At 38.4% G+C, this 18529-nt stretch overlaps 1 protein-coding gene across 1 annotated transcript; it reads right to left on the bottom strand.

Moving 5' to 3' along the window:
• Positions 1-17200, bottom strand: gnsa (glucosamine (N-acetyl)-6-sulfatase a). The gene is made up of 14 exons (XM_003448105.5): positions 16871-17200; positions 14082-14141; positions 13469-13675; positions 11508-11573; positions 8235-8333; positions 7520-7687; positions 7289-7371; positions 5943-6061; positions 5502-5605; positions 5042-5143; positions 4617-4727; positions 4383-4493; positions 3723-3883; positions 1-3335 (listed from the first exon to the last, which is right to left on the bottom strand). Exons 1-14 carry the CDS (start codon positions 17039-17041, stop codon positions 3260-3262), a joined length of 1638 nt encoding a protein of 545 aa, XP_003448153.2. The 5' UTR covers positions 17042-17200; the 3' UTR covers positions 1-3259.
• Positions 17201-18529: the final 1329 nt, after the last annotated feature.

Raw genomic sequence — 18529 nt, forward strand, 5'->3', positions numbered from 1 at the left:
TTGCTTTAGAATAGATCTTTATTTGGACAAAAACACATAAGCCAAAAATACATAATCAAAAACTACTCAAGGGTGCCAAAACGACTGAACTGTTCTGACAGAGCGGAAAGTGCATCAGTGAGTCGAAGATACGATCAGTGATCAGTTGTATGGGGGGGGGCAGCAAAACAGTCCAGTGGAGGGTTTCAATGATCACATGAATTCAGTCCAGTTTGTTGAATACAGAGCAAGAGGCAATACATGAACACAATAGTATTATTAAAGCAAACAAGACAGAGCATGGGAAAGTCTTTTCGGTTCTCAGTCAACATGACACGCAGTCGGTTTTAAAAACAGATGTTTAGCATTTTCCCTCTGAGGTTTCCACCTCCGAGTGATCTGCACACATCTTACTGAACATAAATTTTACAAGTTTGAACATCAGCACAATGTTTTGGCTCCAGGCAGCTTTAAAGTTAGACAGGAGATCGATACCACTTATGTTTGCTTAGTGAGCATAAAGCTACAGCCAGGAGACCCTTAGCTTAGCATAAAGCCTGGAAACACTGGGACTGATAGCCTGACTCGACCTACGAGCAGACCTAAAACTAACCAGTAGTAACTTTAGAGGCTCTATAGGTACTGTTGGTTGGGTTTTTTGTTTTTATTTTTTATGCTACGCTAATCAGCCACTGGCTAGAGCTATGCATTTAGATATGCACAGGAATGATGTGAACCTCAGATTTCACAAAACTTTAATATTTTAAAGAAATGGCACAATCTGTAAAAAGCCAAACTGGAGCAGAAGGAACATTAAAATGAAGAAATTTTTGTTAAAGAATGATAAAAATGCAAATCAAGGGTTACAGAGGGCTTTATACTTTAGTAAATCAGATGGGGTTTTTTATCTTGATCTTTATGAAAACGTAGCTTTTCTATTTGAAATTTGAAGATGAGCTTTTGGATCTTGGTACAGAAATTCAGATTTAGTGAAGTGTCACAACATCTTAAATGAACTCAGTTATTTGAAATCAGGTGAGACAAAAGTTAAAATGCTGATTATTTCATGATTGAACGCAACAGTCTTGGAATAAGCATTGAAATGATGCTGCAGCATTAAATCTGATTTATAATTCTTTCTTGAAAGGACGTTTGGTTGAAATGCCGTTGCCACTTTTCAACAATTCATCCGGACTCTTTTTACCCAGCCCAGCCAAGAAAGGTTAATCGGTCATAACAGACCTTTTTTAACGTCATCTTAACAAGTTCAATACATTGATTTCTGTGAGAGTATTTCTCACTACTCCATTTCTTAGTTCACTTAGGCCATGAATTTGTGAGTCTCAGGAAGGGTTGTGTTTGGTGCACAGTCTTTTATTTTGAAAAATTACAGGATGCTTTGTACTGCTGCTACATCTGACTTGCTGTCCTCATATTTTTGGCAACCTGTGGCACATCTGGTCTCGTGCCAAGTGCAATGAGCCGTGGTTGTCACATCAGAGTTGGAAAGCATTGCAGCCACAGCTGCTAGATTTTTGATGTTATGCTACAAAAATTTTTTTTTTTTGACTGTGTTTGTATGTTCAACCTTTTTCAAACCAACAATCTTGGACATTGCGCCAAATTGGGCAGGGGGATCTTGTTAGAGTTACCATATAAAACCTGGGAGACTAAAATGATCAAATTTTGTTTGCTACCTACATCACAGGAGGATGTGCAGGGCAACTGAGAGGGTAATGTGACTGTGGCTTGAACTTGAGTTGATTAATCAGTCGTATAATTCTGATAAATTTAAATTTACTTGCTAAATAATTGTAAGATTTATTTGTTCCTGCCTGTCAGAGGAACCTCTTTTGCTCTGAGAACTTTGCTCTAAACCTGATAAAATTAACCTGGATACATGAACTGTTTAAGAAAATCTTAAAGTGGAGCCTTGTTTGCAGTTTAGAGCTTGTATTTGCCAAAGTATTTCAAGTACAACTTTCTGCAGAGCCCCCAGAGTCCCTTAAGGTGACATTTCCTTATAGTGCGCACAGGATTATTTACTATAAACTCATATGTGTCTGTAATGAATGCATACAGCTGTGATATAACGGAGAAAAATCTGCTAATGAAGTTTTAGTTTGACCTCAGAAAGCTTTACAGTGTTAGGTAGTGGTTTGCAAGATAGGTTCATCCTCCAGTCCAAAGACCAAAGTTTTCAGCTAACGTCAGTGCGTGCTTTTACTCAAGGTGAATATTTTAAGGAAAAAAATACTGTCTAGTCTGTTTTCTAGTTTGACTTTGACTAGAAACAAGTTGACTAATTAGTGCAAAATGAAAAAAGAAAACAAACCCCAAAACAACAACTAAAATTGGAGCAGAAACTTCTTGGACAGACTTTTGTACCATTAACTACACAGCAGGTCATATTATTTGTCAAACTACAATAAACAAAGGCATTAAAAATAAAGTTGAAATTCCGGTTTAGTTACTCAAAGTAGCTGAAGTAAACCTATGCTGGCATCCACCAGTTAAAGAGGGCCTAATCATATAATCCTTATACCATAATATAACTAAAATAAATGGGTTATTTTTAAATTAAACTACCCTACAGTTGTTATTAAGAGTTAAATTAACGGTAAAGACCAGAACTGCTTTTTGTAGCAGCCTGTATATGTGTTTATTTCTAGTGCTAAGTTTGACATTTTAACATGGGGATCTATTGGGACTGCCTCACTTTTGAAGCCTCCCTCAAGTGGCCATTAGAGGAACTGCAGTTTATGCCACTGACAGTAAGCAAAGTCATAAAAGTGAATTTATAGTAACATTTAAAATGAGTGCATGAGATAAAAAAAAAAAAAGTCACACCTAATGGGAAAGTGAGGGCTCTGTAGCTTTCTATGATAAATTCAAGTGTTCAACCATAAATTAAAAAATTAGAAAAGTGAGTAGTTGAAAGGAATTAAAGTGATATGTTCAGTGCAAAATAAGGCTTACAGGAAAACAGGGTTTTAATTCATGGCTTGCTTTGTGTAAATCAGTTCTTAATAATCTGGCTCTCTTTCACACCTACTGACAAAAATAGTTGAAAAGCAGTCCAAACAGACAGTTTAAAGGTGGGCCTCCTATCTTCCAGCAGCCCCATAATATGACCCCCACCTGATCCCTTCTCCATCCTCATCTTACAAAGAGACTGGCTCAGGAGGCCCGACAACAAGGCAACAACATCAGGAAAGGCTGAACACATCACTCAACGCAGCCCTTCTTCCCCAGCTTCCCCACATCCTTCGCCGTCTTCCTACTTCAGTGTCTGCCTGAGTCTGCTGAGCCTCCAGCTGTGGCTGGTAAACATCTGTCGTGGGTCAAATTTATACCTGAGGGGAGGAAAATATCACAGGGTAGAATAATTAATGCTTGTGTGTTAACAGAGCCTGGAAAACTTCACTAAAAAGGTACAAAATGTATTGAAAAAAATTAAAAACTAATTGCTGACTTAAATAGAACTCTTGTTTAACAGGATATTTTTATTTTCAAGGTATTTATCAGGAAATCACAACTCATTACATGAATACTGAAAAGTACACAGTAATTGTTTATTTATGCAATAGCCATGATTTAATTAGTTTAGAAAAAAGTGAATGCAAGGGATAACGTTTGGGAATTTAAGTGTTTAAGTATGAGAGAATTCACATATAATTTTGTTGATTTAAAAAAAAAGAAAAAAAAAAAAAAGATAAAATGCAGAGTTTTGCTGAACAGACCTTGGATCGTACACGCCAGGTGTCCGACATGACTGTCCGGAGCAGGACTGCAGCATCATCAGCCGGTGGTTCATCTTCTCCAGGACTTCCTTGTCGATGGTTTTTGCGATGTTGGTCAGCTGGTACGGGTCTGCAGTCACGTTGTAGACTTCTACGAAAATCTACAGAAGATAGACATCTGTGAAATAAGCTAATGATTCAAAACTGAAGAAACTCAAGGACATGCCATTCTCGATTTGACCACAAGACGCCAGCAAATCAAAGACTTTCAAAACCTGCACACAGTGCTTTTAAATGTGCTATATGAAGCATTTTTTCACATGGTAAATCCTCTTTTATCGCTAGTGCTGCAACAGATGTTATCTTAAAAGTGAGACATTCCCAACTGTCCCAGTTGCTTGACTGATTTATATGTTAAGGATATGGGATCAGTTTCTTACACAAAAATATAAAAAGGAGCACTTTTGGTTAGTTCAGCTTTATGAAGTAACCATCACTAGATTAATGCAGCACAGCTAAGTTGCACGTAGCTGGCTAATCGTAGCCATCTTGCCTAACATTAGTGCCAACAAAAATAACATTTGAATACAAATTTTAGTTGGCTAGTTTGACAAATTGCTAAAGACTGAGAGGCAAAAGCAAATAAATACAATACTATACCTCATTGTCATCAAATTCGCAGTACTGCAGGTTGGAAGAGGGGGCGATGGTGCGCACACAGGCGTAAGTGTTGTTGTAAGAGTCCTCACACACACAGTCTGGGAAACACTCCTATAGAAAAAACATTTGTTATTGGTGTTTAACTTTTGGAGCCGCTGAAACCCCCCCCCCCCCAAAAAAAACCAAAACAGCCCACAACAACAACAAAGTTTTACTTCATCCCTGCTTCCATACCGACACTCCGGGTCCCAGTAGGGGGCAGGTAGGGTCCGACTTGTTCCTGCCCTCACCTTCATACTCCACCAGGATGTCTGTTCTCCAACTGGTGCCGTTCATCTTCCCCTCCTGGGGACACACACAGATATGAACAAGTGTGACTTTAAATTTATTTTGTTACCTAATAATCGTTACTGACTTTTGCTGATAAGTTGTCACTTTCCTCTTATTATATTATTAGTAATGTGTTGCTGTGGCAATTGATCAACATTTGATGATGTAAAAATTGTTTGTTAGTAATATATCTACAAATAAAAGGATTTATTTGTGTACTTGGGTCTGACTAAGCATATTAATATTCAACTGTCCCTGAATTCATTACCACACCTCCTTTACCTTGTATTATAAACAACAAAAGCAGAACACAAGCTTAGTTTTCTCACCATAACTGGCAGAAACGACATGCCGTCCATTTGGGTCTTGTTGACGTTGTACCCGGCGATGTCCAGGATGGTCGGACCAAGATCAACGTTCGCCACCAACATCTGGAAAGACAAAAGAAACACTCAGTCCAACAAATGTGGCCAGCAAAATGGATGCACCATGTCTAAACACTCACAGAGAACCACGCACCACAATAACCACAAATTACTATTTGTCTCCAGATAGTACGAATAGTACGAGTTGTTTAAAAAGGGCTTTTTTTGGATTGAGCTGAGACTTAACTCACACTATAAATTTACCAAATTGCAATGAAGTGGAGGAGACTGTTATGGTAAATATGGTTCTGATAATTGAACTGATTATTTAAATGAAGAACACAGTGTCGTCCACAAAAAAGAACATTTTATTTATCAGTTTGCCTCTTTGTGTGTGTGTGTGTGTGTGTGTGTGTGTGTATACCTGGCTGATCTGGTTGGGTTTGATATTCGGTCCTCTGACCATGAGAGGAACTCTGATGTCAAACTCATACAGCTGCCTTTTATCCACTGGGAGAGAGAACTGACCTGAAACAGGAAGAGACATCCACGCTTGTCAAGGTTGCAGTGTCCTTTCAATTTCTTTACTCTGCGTCCAAAAAACACGCCTCATGCACTTCTTATCATCTGAGACGTCACTTTTAGGTTGTGACTGAGATTTGGCCACATTTTCAACAGTATCGACAATTTTACAGCAGTTTTGTTTCTCGTGTTTTAAACCTTTGGAGGTATAAAAGGGTGGGAAACAGTTAGCAGTGAGAGCTAACCAAACCCTACCACACTAAAAACCTTGTGAACGTTAAAATATCCTTTGAAAAACTGTAGATGTTGAAATAAAAAACAAAAAGTGCTCGCACAGACATACCTGTGTGATATCCATTATCAGACGTAAAGAAGATGTAGGTATTGTTCAGTTCACCTCTGACCTCCAACCTCTTCACTATTTTCTCCACCAGATCGTCCACTGACAGTAGAGTTTGCCACCTGTAGGACGAGATAAACTGGGAATGAGGAGAAAATGTGACATAAAGTTTTCTACAGAATATATCCAGATGCAAAACAGCCCCCCCCCCCATTCACTTTATTAATAGGAAATCACATTTCTCTAATTGTGAAAGCCCCGTTCCTTCTGCCTCATGTGTTCCCTCGTGGCTCGCTGCTGTTGTGGTTCCTCTCAGTGGAAGAGTTAAGTCTTTACTCTTTATTTTGCTTTTGTTTGTAATTATTGTCGGTAATTCTCCTTAATTAATTCCACACTTTATTTGCCAATTTCCTCAGTCGTATTTTTTAAGTAAGTAAGAAAAATGTAGTTATTTACCACCTTTCAGAAAAAAGTCACAGTGCTTCACAGTATAATTTGAAATAATGAAAAAGGCATAGATCCAACAATAAAAAAACAGTTCAAATGGACAGAAATAAACAAAAGCTAGCTTAAAGACAACAGAAAGGTGTTGTACGGGACTTTTTAGAGGATCTGGTGAGAAGGTTGCAGCAGATGGTCGCCCCTCCCTGAGCCTGGCTCTGCTGGAGGGTTCTTCGTATTAAAAGGGAGATTTTCCTTCCCACTGTTGCCAAAGTGCTTGCTCATATGATTGTTGAGGTTTTCTCTGTTGTATTTTTATAGGGTCTACCTTACAGTATACAGTGCCTAAGTCGACTGTTGTTGTGATTTGGCGCTGTAGAAATAAAACTGAATTGAACCGAAGCCTCGTAGCTGCATTCTGGATCATTTGCTGACCCTTTGTAGAACTGTTCTCTTGTCATTGGTCGGCTATAGCACAAACTAAGAGGTGTTCTCTGGGATACTACACCGGGCCCATCGAGGCTATAAAGCACAACGTGATGGTGGAGTCCATGCAAGGATGACAGACTCGGGGATGAAGCAGCTGATTATATTTCATGTCAGAAAAAACTTGGCGAATAAAATATTTACAGTGGAGAAACGTATAAATGATATTTTTTAAATTAATATTGACTCATTTAAGAAAGCTGGTGCCACGAAAGGAGCTTCACCCATACTGCTACAAAAACAAGCTAAATCTGTGGGAAACTATGTTAAGACCTGAAGGTGAAAAGAAAGGAGGAGAATTAGGAGGACGTGAAAGATGACAGAAAGCAGGGGCTCCGGTAAGGAGCCGAGGAGGATGTGTCAAAAAGGAAATAAGGAAGTGGAGCAAAGAAAGAGGAAGGTGAGGAGGTGAAGCGACTGACCGTCCCCTGAAGGCATCATCCAGAAACTGAATGGAGGAATTTGACATGGGAGTTTTAGCCTGTCTGATCAACCAGTGTTTGTCCTGAGGGGAGAAATGAAAGTCATCATGATTATCAAGGTCCTCTTTAGCGTAGAGACTGATGTAACCCAACAGAACGTATTAACCTAGCACTTTCTTCCATCTTACTTTGGAATCAGTGAAATTCAGCAACGACTTAAAAAAGTTCTACCTTTCCGTGGATGTTGAAGTTGGGATCTCGGGGAGCTTTGGTGTTTTTGAAGCTGTTCTGGTACTGAGGAGCTGCCGTCCAGGGCGAGTGGGGGGCCGGCGTGGACACCATCATGAAGAACGGCTGGTAGCTGGTTTTATACTGGAGGAAGTCTAGAGACATGTTGGCCTGAGAACGAGGGAAGAGAGTGATCAGAGCCTTTGTTCGCTGATCATTTCTGCATATGAAGCTTACATCATTGTACATGGCTGTCTCTCTGTCAGACTGTTGGTCTTACAAACAATATAAAAAGATGTTACCTCTTTTTCTCTGACATTATATAAAGTCAAACATAACAAAAAAGAAGCGGAGTAGAGGTTGCTGACAAAACTTCAGCTCTCTCTCTTAAAATTTAGGGTTTTTTTCCCCAAAAAACTTTAATTTACAGTAATTTATCAAGCAGACATGATTTGTCTTTTTGTCGTGATGCATTCTCAATCATCCAGGAAAGTAAATCTCCAAAAGTTGAATCTGTTCATCTGGACGTAGCGTTTTGTGGGAGAAACGTTTCGTCACTCATCCAAGTGACTCACTTGGATGAACAGATTCAACTTTTGGAGATTTGTCTTTTTTATTTTTTCCCTAAAAATGTAAGTGTGAACCAAAAACTGGCTTTAAAGTAATAAGACAACGATGAAGTAAAGGACGGTGTGCAGTCATATCAGAGCTCTCTCACCAGTAGATCTGTCAGGTAATCTTTGCTGTAGTCGGCTCCGTGCTTCTGAGCCTTTCCGTTCACTGACAGTGTGTAGTTGTAGTATTTAGAGTTTTTATCCTGGAAAACACAAACGACACGACGCTGTAAAACACTTCAGTTTTAAAGAGCCACTCGGTTCATGTGTAAGAACTGCAAATTATTACTTAAGAACATGTCCCGTCTTCATTTCACATTTCCCAGCCTTAAATCACACAGAATAAAACACCTAGTGGAAGAAATCATTTCCAGGTGTGTATTATATGTATGTATCTATATAATCTTGGTCTAAGAAGCTGAAGTGAATTTTAAGAAGCCAATATAAAAAGCCTGATATTTATTTTTCAACCATGCGCAGGGTTAGGGTTAAGAAACCTGGAAAGCTTCAGTGTTCAGAAAGAAGTCCTAAAACTGCAGTTCCTCTAATGGCCACTTGATGCTGGCACCAAAAAAACGAGTCCTTCCACGTTGAGACTGATGTCACAGAAATAAGCAAGTTTATAGGCTGAAACAGTTTTAGCTTGTATGTATACTTAATTTCTATAACAAGTGTACAGTGGTTACATTGTTTTTAAAATTCATCCATTTGGATACAAGTTAGGGTCATGATAGCGAAGCAGGCCACCCTCTTCAAATACGGTCACTTCTCACTCCTAATAACCAGCAAGATGGCGGCGGAAACACTAATGATGACAAAGTGCAGGGTCCAAAACTAATGGTTGTCATGGCGGTCGCTGCATCCATCATTTATATACAGTCGTTGCAACCTGATTTAATAGGACAGATGAAATCCAAACAAATATAACAGCTTGAAGAATGATTTCCTTACAGTGCCAGTGGGGTTTTCTTTTGCTCTGACTACAATCTAATTGCAGGAAAAATCCCCTCTTTTTTTTTTTTTTTTTTCTTTCTTAAAAACAGTGGTTACAACTGTTGCTCACAGCTGACCACATGAAGTCACCAAAGATCAGAGACAAGCTGCATTTCATGGAAACCTATTGTTAAAAGTTCCCTCAAAACATAGTGATAGTGACTCTGGGGCAGCGCCAGAAGGATTATTGGCTTAAACTGCCAAAATCTTATAAACCGCATGAGTCTCGCGCTTTGTTATGATAAACTTTCAGGTCATGAGACCACTGCTCTAATCTGTGTTTGTTCATCCAGTCACAGTGAAGATAAACCAGTCTCCACGGCAGTCTGGACGTGACTTCTGACTTCTGCAAACCAGTTAGAGACCTTCTGTAAATCCACGCAACTCTAATTTCAGCCTTTTTATTAGTCTGTCTCCTTATTTAGCCACATGTGGTTACATTTCACAGTGGTGTATGAGGCAGCTTGATATCAGATCTGATTTAATCAGAAATAGACATTTTTGCAACATTAAATATAAACTGGGAACTCATGAAAATAATAAAACAGAAAATTGTCAGGAAAAATATGGATTTTAAAAAACAAACAAACAAACAAAACATTTCAAAACAAAGAAGAAAATATCTCAGGTTCTGCACCAGTTCTATGCTGGTTTAATCACAGCTGTGGACGTGACAGTGTCATTGTGTCTTCGTATGAAAGATGGAGATGGGAGGTATGAATGGAGACAGTATGAAAGATTAACACAGACTTAAAACGTGGAGCCGGTCCAGGAATCCATTAAACCTCTATTCTTTCAAATGGCCAACAGGAGGCGACTCCTTTGGTTCAAATCCAGAGACTGGTTATTGAGAGGTCATTAAAACATTTTTAAAATAGTTCAGTGCACTGAAATATATTATTTTAAAACTTTTATGTGACTTGATCCAACAGGATATGGGACCTGGTCTATAACCACCTGCAGGAAGTTGCTAACTTTCGTCAAGATGGTGATAAAACGACAATGAGACGAAGTCAGTCTGCGATCAGTTTGCAATTAAAAGGGGTCAAGCTGGCAAATGTGTGCAATCTGTAATAATACAACAATTAATGGTAATAAAGCATTGATGTCCAGATAGACAGAAATACAAATTCACTACTTAAACTTAGTGTCCAGCCAGAACTGCATAGATTTTAAACAGAACTGCAAAGTGAGACAGACATTCTGCAACCTCGCTTTAATAAAGAATATAACCGAAATACAACCAGCTGAGTCAAGATCTCTATTGCAAAGTCATGGGGGTTTAAAAATTACACATAATGCTCAATTTTCTGACCAATTTTCTGATACTGAACTTGTCTTACTTCCCATCAGTAGCAGGGAAAGAACTACAATGGTTGCACTGTGCAGACCATCTGAAGCTGAAAAAGATCATTAACCACAGAATACAAACTGCACTTTATTTCCTCACTTGAAAGGAAAGAGTAGCAGAGAGTTAATCCGATACGCTCCCGTGGTACTACATCTAAAACTCTTATATGTCCTTCTCCCCGCCATTAACAGTTAAGGTTTGCACCCTAGGAATTAAGGGATAAGATGCTTTGTAAATGACTTCTCTTCTGAACGATTTAATCCTAACTTTTCAGGGAAATTCGTAATAAACGTGACGGTTTTAGGAAAATTCTTGGATTAAAAAAAAAAAAAGGCTTCATTTCCAGCAGCTGAATTTTCCGTTGGAGCAGCGTTCAACTCAGATGTTGAACAAAATAAACTCAGTTTTATCAATAGTATCAACAGGCAGACGCTCAAAATGACCACATCATGTGACGATCAATACATCAAGCACTGTTCACCGAGACAGACGAGCAGCTTTATCGCAGATGCAGAATTTGCTAATAGAAAACGTAAGACTCCAATCAGAGGAGGCAGCCGAGTCTCTAAACAAGTTCTCAGTGAGGCCTCAGACACTTTGGGTTGTCTAAGAAAAATGACAAATGACAAATCAAAGCTTGAGACTTGAAGCACTAATAGAGGAGGAGACGAACACAAGGCAGAATGATAATGCAGTGAAACATGACAGCTCAAATTAGTGGCTGTTTCTTTATTCTGGAGTTTAACACCGGCGTTAAACTGACTCCATGATGGCAAAGAAGAAGCAGAGTCCTTTCCTCAGAGACGTGCTCACCTCTAAAGACAAAGAGGGCCAAATATTCCTGAGACCACAGGAATGTGAGTTTCTCAGAAACTTGTGTAGTCAGTGCAACTTCAGTGCTGGTGTTACTTAAGCAAATTGAAGTTGTATAGTTTTGAGATTATAGCTGCATGACTGTCTTTGATAATAAGGTAAGCTCTAAAACGGGTCCATGATATCTGTAAGAGCAAATAATGTGAAATTTCAGACTTACCAGCCCGACCCAGTAACTCCAACCTAGAGGAACGTGCTCCACTCCACCAGCTTCCGAGTGCCCATACTGCAAAATAGCATAAATGTTGAGTATGTGCAGTTCTGCATGACGAGATGAAGAGAATTACCCTGCAAAAAAATAGATGAGCACGACATATAAACGCATATGTTCCTCATGATTTCCACTTCAGACCTCACCGTCACACGTTTCAAAAAGATTTCCACTTTTCACACAGGATCGATTTGCTCAGCTGAACCACAGTATTTAGACAAAATTTAAGTTTAAAAGTGTAAGTTTAAATTTTTAGTTGAAATACATTTTGTTGAAAATCATGTATTTATTTGAAACAAAATGACATCACAGCTGACTTCCATGTGGAGAAATTTGCAAGATTTTTAGTCATCTTCCAAATTCCCTGCGAGCCACACTGTGTGACATTGATCTACCTGATGTATGTGACTGTACAATGACGGGAATCATGCTGCGTTTTATTCTGCAGGACTCGACCTGCTCAATCCAGATTGAAAATGTTCTTTCATTTTCTGGCACATAAACGCTCAAAGACAGAGTGAGGAGTGAAAATGAGAAGTAGCAAAACAGACCTAAGTGGCTTTTTTGGTGACACTTTAAACATCCTAACAAACAGGACGTTCTGGTTCTCTATTTGACCATCTGTTAATCACAAGGGGAGATGTAACCTTCACCCTCAGATGATATATCGCATGACTGCACATCTAATGACAGTCTCCTGAACACTGCAGTAAAGATGCCTCACTTTTATGCATCTCTTACACATGCATACAATTAAAAACTTCAATATATTTTATTTGAAATTACAATATAATGATATTTTTCTACAAAGTGCACTAGTGTACCTACTCAGAGAGAGGTTTACTAGAATAAGAGGCAACAAATCCGGTTTATACAGGGAAAATTAAATAAAATATAATGCAAGTAATTTTAGATATTGGATAACCAAAATTATTTTATAAATAAATTCCCAGAGGCAAGGTTAAGCCACTCCATAATATGGCCCAGGCCCCGAAAAGTACAGTGTATTGATTTTTTAATGCAAAATTATTATGAAATTACACATTTCTTAAATTTACTTACACATAGGGCAGCTCAATTAATCGAATTTTAATCTAGATTACGATCTGGGTTTTCAACGATCTTTAAAAATGACTGAGCCGATTATTAGCACCTCCCTCGTGCTTTACTCTCGCACTGCTCCGTGTGGCAAATCGAGCGCACCTCTCTGCGTTTCGAACACGCGTCACAACAATTAAGAGGACCCGAGGGAAGCTCGGAAAGCTCGGAAAGCTAAGCAGAAGTTATTTGGAGAGGAGAGGATAATGGCTGCTGAAGAAAGAATGCCGTTGGTTGAAAGGAGAGGTAAAACGACTTCAGTGGTGTGGAAACATTATGGGTTCGCGGAATCAGACGTGGATCAAATATTGTGCAGTATTCTGAAGTTCACTAAACATAGATGTTTACATTTTTCATTTATTTTTTATATTGCAAACATTTCCACTGTAATCAGTATTTGCACACTATTTTATATTATTTTTTGACAATCTTTAAAGCCATTATTCAATACATTGTTATTGTTAAATAAATATCGTCAAATAATCGAGATCTCAATTTCAGTGAAAATAATCGTGATTATCATTTTTGCCCTAATCGAGCAGCCCTACTTACACAGTATTTAAAAAAAAATGGGCCTCATTTCCTATAAAACAGCTGAAGTATACCAATTATTCATGTTCTACTTAAAAGTACTGATATTGTATTTCAAATAAAAGACATTGAAATTCCATTTAATTACAGGGGATTTACAGCAACAAATTATTTTTAAGCTCCTTCATTCTTCAGATAACTACAGCGCAGTAGAAGGACAAAGGGGGACAAACTCTTACTAAAGGCAAGTCACCGATTCTGGCAAAAAAGGCGACACTCACCTGGTTGAGATATTTCCCAGCAAAGAACGTCTGGTAGCCAGCGGAGGCCTTCAGTAAGGCGGGGAAGGTGTGCGGCTCCTCGCTTTTCTGCCAGGCTTTGCTGCTACAGTTTCCATCCAAGGTGTTGTTGATGACGTGGTGGTTGTGGGGGTATTTCCCCGTCAGGATGCTGGCACGACTGGGGCAGCAAAGCGGGCTGGCAACAAACTGAGGGGAAAAGACGCGACATGAAACTGAAAGGGTTTTCTTTAATTATATTTGACTTGGGATTCTCTACATGCAGCTTTTATGTACTGGAGACAATTAAAACTAAAGTCATTTTAATTAATGCTACAAAATAACGTACAGAAGCAAAGCAGGGCTCAAATGATACACTTAATAGTCCCTGAAAGCTGTATATAAAAGATGTACATAATTTTGGGTTTGAAAAGTAAAGCTAATGCAAAATGTCTTAAAATTTCATTCTTTCTAATGTCCAGCAGGGGGCGACTCCTCTGAAAAAGAAGCCCAGTTATATAGGAGTGGGTGACAAAATATCAGTAGCTAAGTCCATCTTTCATATACAGTCTATGCTGATGACAGCAAGAGGAATATGTAGGCAGGCTATACTTACTGCATTTGTGAAGGTCATCCCCGCGTCACCGATGAGTTTTTTCGTCTTGTTCAGGGGATTCTGAAAGGAAAACACATTTTATTTTTTAGCTGACATTAATTAAATTCCCTGCACTCAAACTCTTTGTTTGCTTTTCGGCCATCAGCAATAACAGGATGTATTTTTTGTCCTATTGAGAAGGCCACTGTCATAGAAACAGCTTTTCTTTTTAGACCAGCAAAGGTTTGATCTATTTGAGTCTATTCACCCTGCTTTCAGAGGATGAAACACTAAAATAAATAACAAAGTTATTGGAATAGCATTGGAACAGCAACACTGGAAAAGTAAGTAAACATGTACATTCATCGCATCTTCACATTTATGAAATTATAATCAAGGATTTCAGATTAAATGGAGATGACTGGATTTTTCTAATGGTTTAGAAAACAACTGTTATCAAAGGATTTAAAAAGATTTCGAAACAATTTGAAGAAATGCTTCAGCTCTAACGCTAAATCCTCAAAAAGTGCTTTCAGAAAACTGACAACTGGCTGCCGGGAATTTCCTGACTTTCGGATGCAAAGAAGTCTCCAAGAAGCCTAAAGCAAACTTGTGCATGTGCATCGGGGATTGGCTCAGAAGGAGAAATTGAGGTTTATGACATGATTAATTATGACATGATTATACAAAATGGGGAGTACTTCCATTAAAACCACCAAAATCTGTCAAAAATGTCAGCAAACTGATGTCTGAGACTGGTGGCCAATCAAGCTAATAGAGCATTACCTCATGATCCCAATGACAGACTTAGTCTTTTCAACTGCAAAGTATTTTATCCATTTACATTTCTTCTTCAAATGATTGAAAAAACATGTTTTTCCTTGTTGTGCTATTCACTTTTATCTGTAGATGCTGTTTGAACGCAGACCACATGTTTGCTTGCGCAAATATGTCAATAACACCGAGTTTCCATGTGGTGGCCTCACTTTTTCACATGACTGTGGTGTCAGACAGAGCAGAGATTACACACCTCTGGAAAAACACTGGGCATTTTGTGCACTAATCAGCACACAAAATAAATGGATTAACATACTGTGGCTCTGTAATATAACTGTTGCTACAACTGAAGGTGAGCCCGGTGTAATATTAGGTTCAGATATTAAAAACTGTCAAATTTGTACCAAAACAACACAAAATAATCTAAACTTGGACTCTTTACTCAAACTAAAGTCAAAAACAAGGCTCAGCATGTGTTATGATTTTTTATTTTATACATAAATTTGGCATTATGTTCAAATGAAGCTGTTCTTCAGGTAATGGCAATATCTATCAGTAGCTGTCTTAATAACTTACATTAGATGTGGTCTGAAAGTCACCAGTGTGATGTAAATTTGATAAAAGTCAAGCATAAACATGCAGTCAGGAGTTTTTGGACACACACAGGTTAAGAATAGAAATAAAGGTAGATGATCAGCAACAATTCATGACCTTCATTGATGATGTAACAACATTTAACCTGCGAAACACAGCAGTTTAATGTTTTCGGATGGCATATCTACAAGCTATCAGTCTGAGTACATCTGGGTTTGAATCAGCAGATAAAACGAGAAATAAGACAATCTACAAGGTTTTTTTTTGGATGTATCAGCAGTTTTTGTTTTGATTAGTCTCACATCAGTTACTTTCCGCAGTGACTTTGCGGAGTTTAGTTTTATTCTTTTAAACAGCAGTGTCCATTAAACAGCATAAAGACCAGGAGTGGGTCAAAAAATATTAATATTGTAGTGAAATCATTAATCACACTAATTTCTGAATAAAAAGCTTTTCTTTTTTTGGTGTGATAGTGATGTCAGTTATGATGGAGGGGTAAAAATGATCGGAAAGCGTCTTTAAATCAGTTGGTTTAATTTAAAGATGGGAAAATACTGTTGTTGCCGAGGTTTTGTGCCTTTCCCATTTGTAAACTGTAATGCACGTCACATGATCACAGCTCTATTTTGCACTTTTTTAAGACATCTCGGCTATTCATTACCTGTTTGTAAACAAATCTCTCATGAAATGAAAGTAAATGTAACGCCATTTAATGCCTTATGTTGTACACATTTTTAAGAGGGGTGTGAACCTGGCATGATCTTAAAATTTGGCAAAGTTATTTCTTTCGCACTCCTACCTGCAGAGGTGAATCTAAAGAAGGGCACAGCATTTACTCCATGACATTTATTTTAAAACTTTAAGTTGCTAACCAATTTAGCAGATGTAGCTCTATACTACTAATTAAATTATTGTAGCATCATTTATGGGCCAGTAAAAGCCTGATCTAGTGGGCCTGGAAGCCCAGTGGGGAGAAATGAACGCTGGTCAGTTAAAATAATTTTATACCTTCTGAAAGCATAACACTTCTTTCTTTTTAAATATGTGTATAAATATGCATGTAATAGTTTACCAGGCCTAGCCCATTTGAGATCAGATCGTGCTGTCTGACAGAGTCGATTTAAAGTGTTTATTTTGGGATTATTATAATTATTATGTATTACCATTACTGTCAGACTGGTTATTATAGCACAAACAACTCTTTCACGTAGACCCAGTCTTTATAAACATAACATCCTCTGGCTGGCTAAAAACATTTCTTCTAGATTTGTTGTTTAATTATAATAAACACATTTGTGGTGATGGACTGATAAGCCTGCTGACTCCGTCGGATGCCTGCATGATGTCTGCTATCAGGAATGTTAGCTGTCAGCTTCATCCGATCCGGTTAAATGTCATTAAAAAACAATGTCATGAGTCTCAGATAAGCTCCTACTGACCAGACCCCCGATAGCGACGTCCAGGTCGTCGGTGAGGATCAGAACGATGTTAGGTCTCCGAGAGGAGCTGGCCCCGCTGCTCCCGCTTCGGTGGCTCCACAAAGTGACGCAGATCAGGAGAAAGCTGAACATCTTCGGCCCGGAGCAGCGAAAAGAGCCCATTTTCTTCATCCAGCTACAAACTTTTGAAGCAGACTGTCTCTACCATCAGCCTTGCGCCTTATAACAGCGTGAAATGGTGAGCCCGCTCCTCCGTGATAGCAAAAACACGGGCACGAGCTCAACCCTGACTCAACGCTTCCCTGTTTGCTGGTCACGTGGTGCTACGGAAGCCCGCATCATTTGATTTGTAGGCGTGTACCCGCCCCTCATGACTACAGCTTTTATTTAATGCTTTAATTTCCTTTCTTTCTTTCTTTCGTCTATCTGTAAAAAAAGAAAACTCAAGAGCAATCCTTCTTTTTAAACAGATTTGCTTCTTAGCAATCAAAATATAGCAAAAGATTTTATCGTCGTATTTTAATACAAATATAAAATTAAGTAGGTTGGACAAAAAATAAAAGTAGCGTTTATGGTGAAGTGAGCAAGAATGAAAGTGATAAGTGGGAAAACCAGAAAAAGGATATTTTGGTAATCTGGGTGAAGTGTGACCTTTAAAGTGGACCTTAAACATGGGATAAAGTTTCAGGTAAAGAGGTCAGCATACTTAGCTGAAACTTCAAAATCCAGACTGCGATAAACATTTAGTTTCTACTCTAATGCCAAGCTGACGTGATTTAATCAGAGCTTTCTTTGTGATCACCTCTTATGTAATCAAATCACCTTTTAAAATGCATTTATTTATTACATTTTTATGAATAAGACTTAAAAAAATCAGAACAGTCTCATATGATTTTTTAAAAATCCACATTTGGGTCTGGATGGTATACATTTCACTGCTGGGACATATTTTTGATTGCATTATATTTCTTTTATCAATTACCATGAAAATCAACCAGGCTCAAGAGAAATGTACCTTCTCTTTTTACACAAACACAAGATGTGCTTTTTCATGCTTATTTCATCCTTTACCATGACACTTGGCTGTTAGAATATGAATATAAGTTGCAGGTCATTGAAATTTGCCAATGTTAAAAAAATATCTCCTGCAAGCTAGGCTCACATTGCAAGGATTTTGAAAAATCTAAGGACCTGAAGTTATTTTCATGTGAAAGGAAAGCTGTGAAGGATTCACTGCTAAGAGATGGGCCTTGTATTAAAATTTGGGTAAAAAGTATATGCTTCTTATTTACTTCATTTTAGCATTTATTTGTGTATTTAAAATAAATGTATCAATCCATATTGAAAAGTTGTTTTTTTAATCTTTATTTATACTCAACGATATTTAACGTTTAGAGGAGTCACATTACGAATTTCCGTGCAAACGTTAATGAATTGGTCTCAAAGGTGAAAGCGGATTGGTCGAGATACTTTTGGGCTCCTCTCTGATTGGCCAATGGAGCAGCTCCCGGCACCTGTCGCACCTGTCGCACCTGTCGCGCGACCTGAAGAAAGTTTGGCAGCAGTTGGAGAAGTTCAGCGTAGTGGGCTGGTCCATTGTGTAGTCCTGGAGGGGGGGGAGCAGTGAATTCCAGTTCGGAATATTCAGGAAGGAAAGTA

This window comes from Oreochromis niloticus, linkage group LG17 (assembly GCF_001858045.2).
Source record: "Oreochromis niloticus isolate F11D_XX linkage group LG17, O_niloticus_UMD_NMBU, whole genome shotgun sequence".
NCBI classification, from domain to species: domain Eukaryota; kingdom Metazoa; phylum Chordata; class Actinopteri; order Cichliformes; family Cichlidae; genus Oreochromis; species Oreochromis niloticus.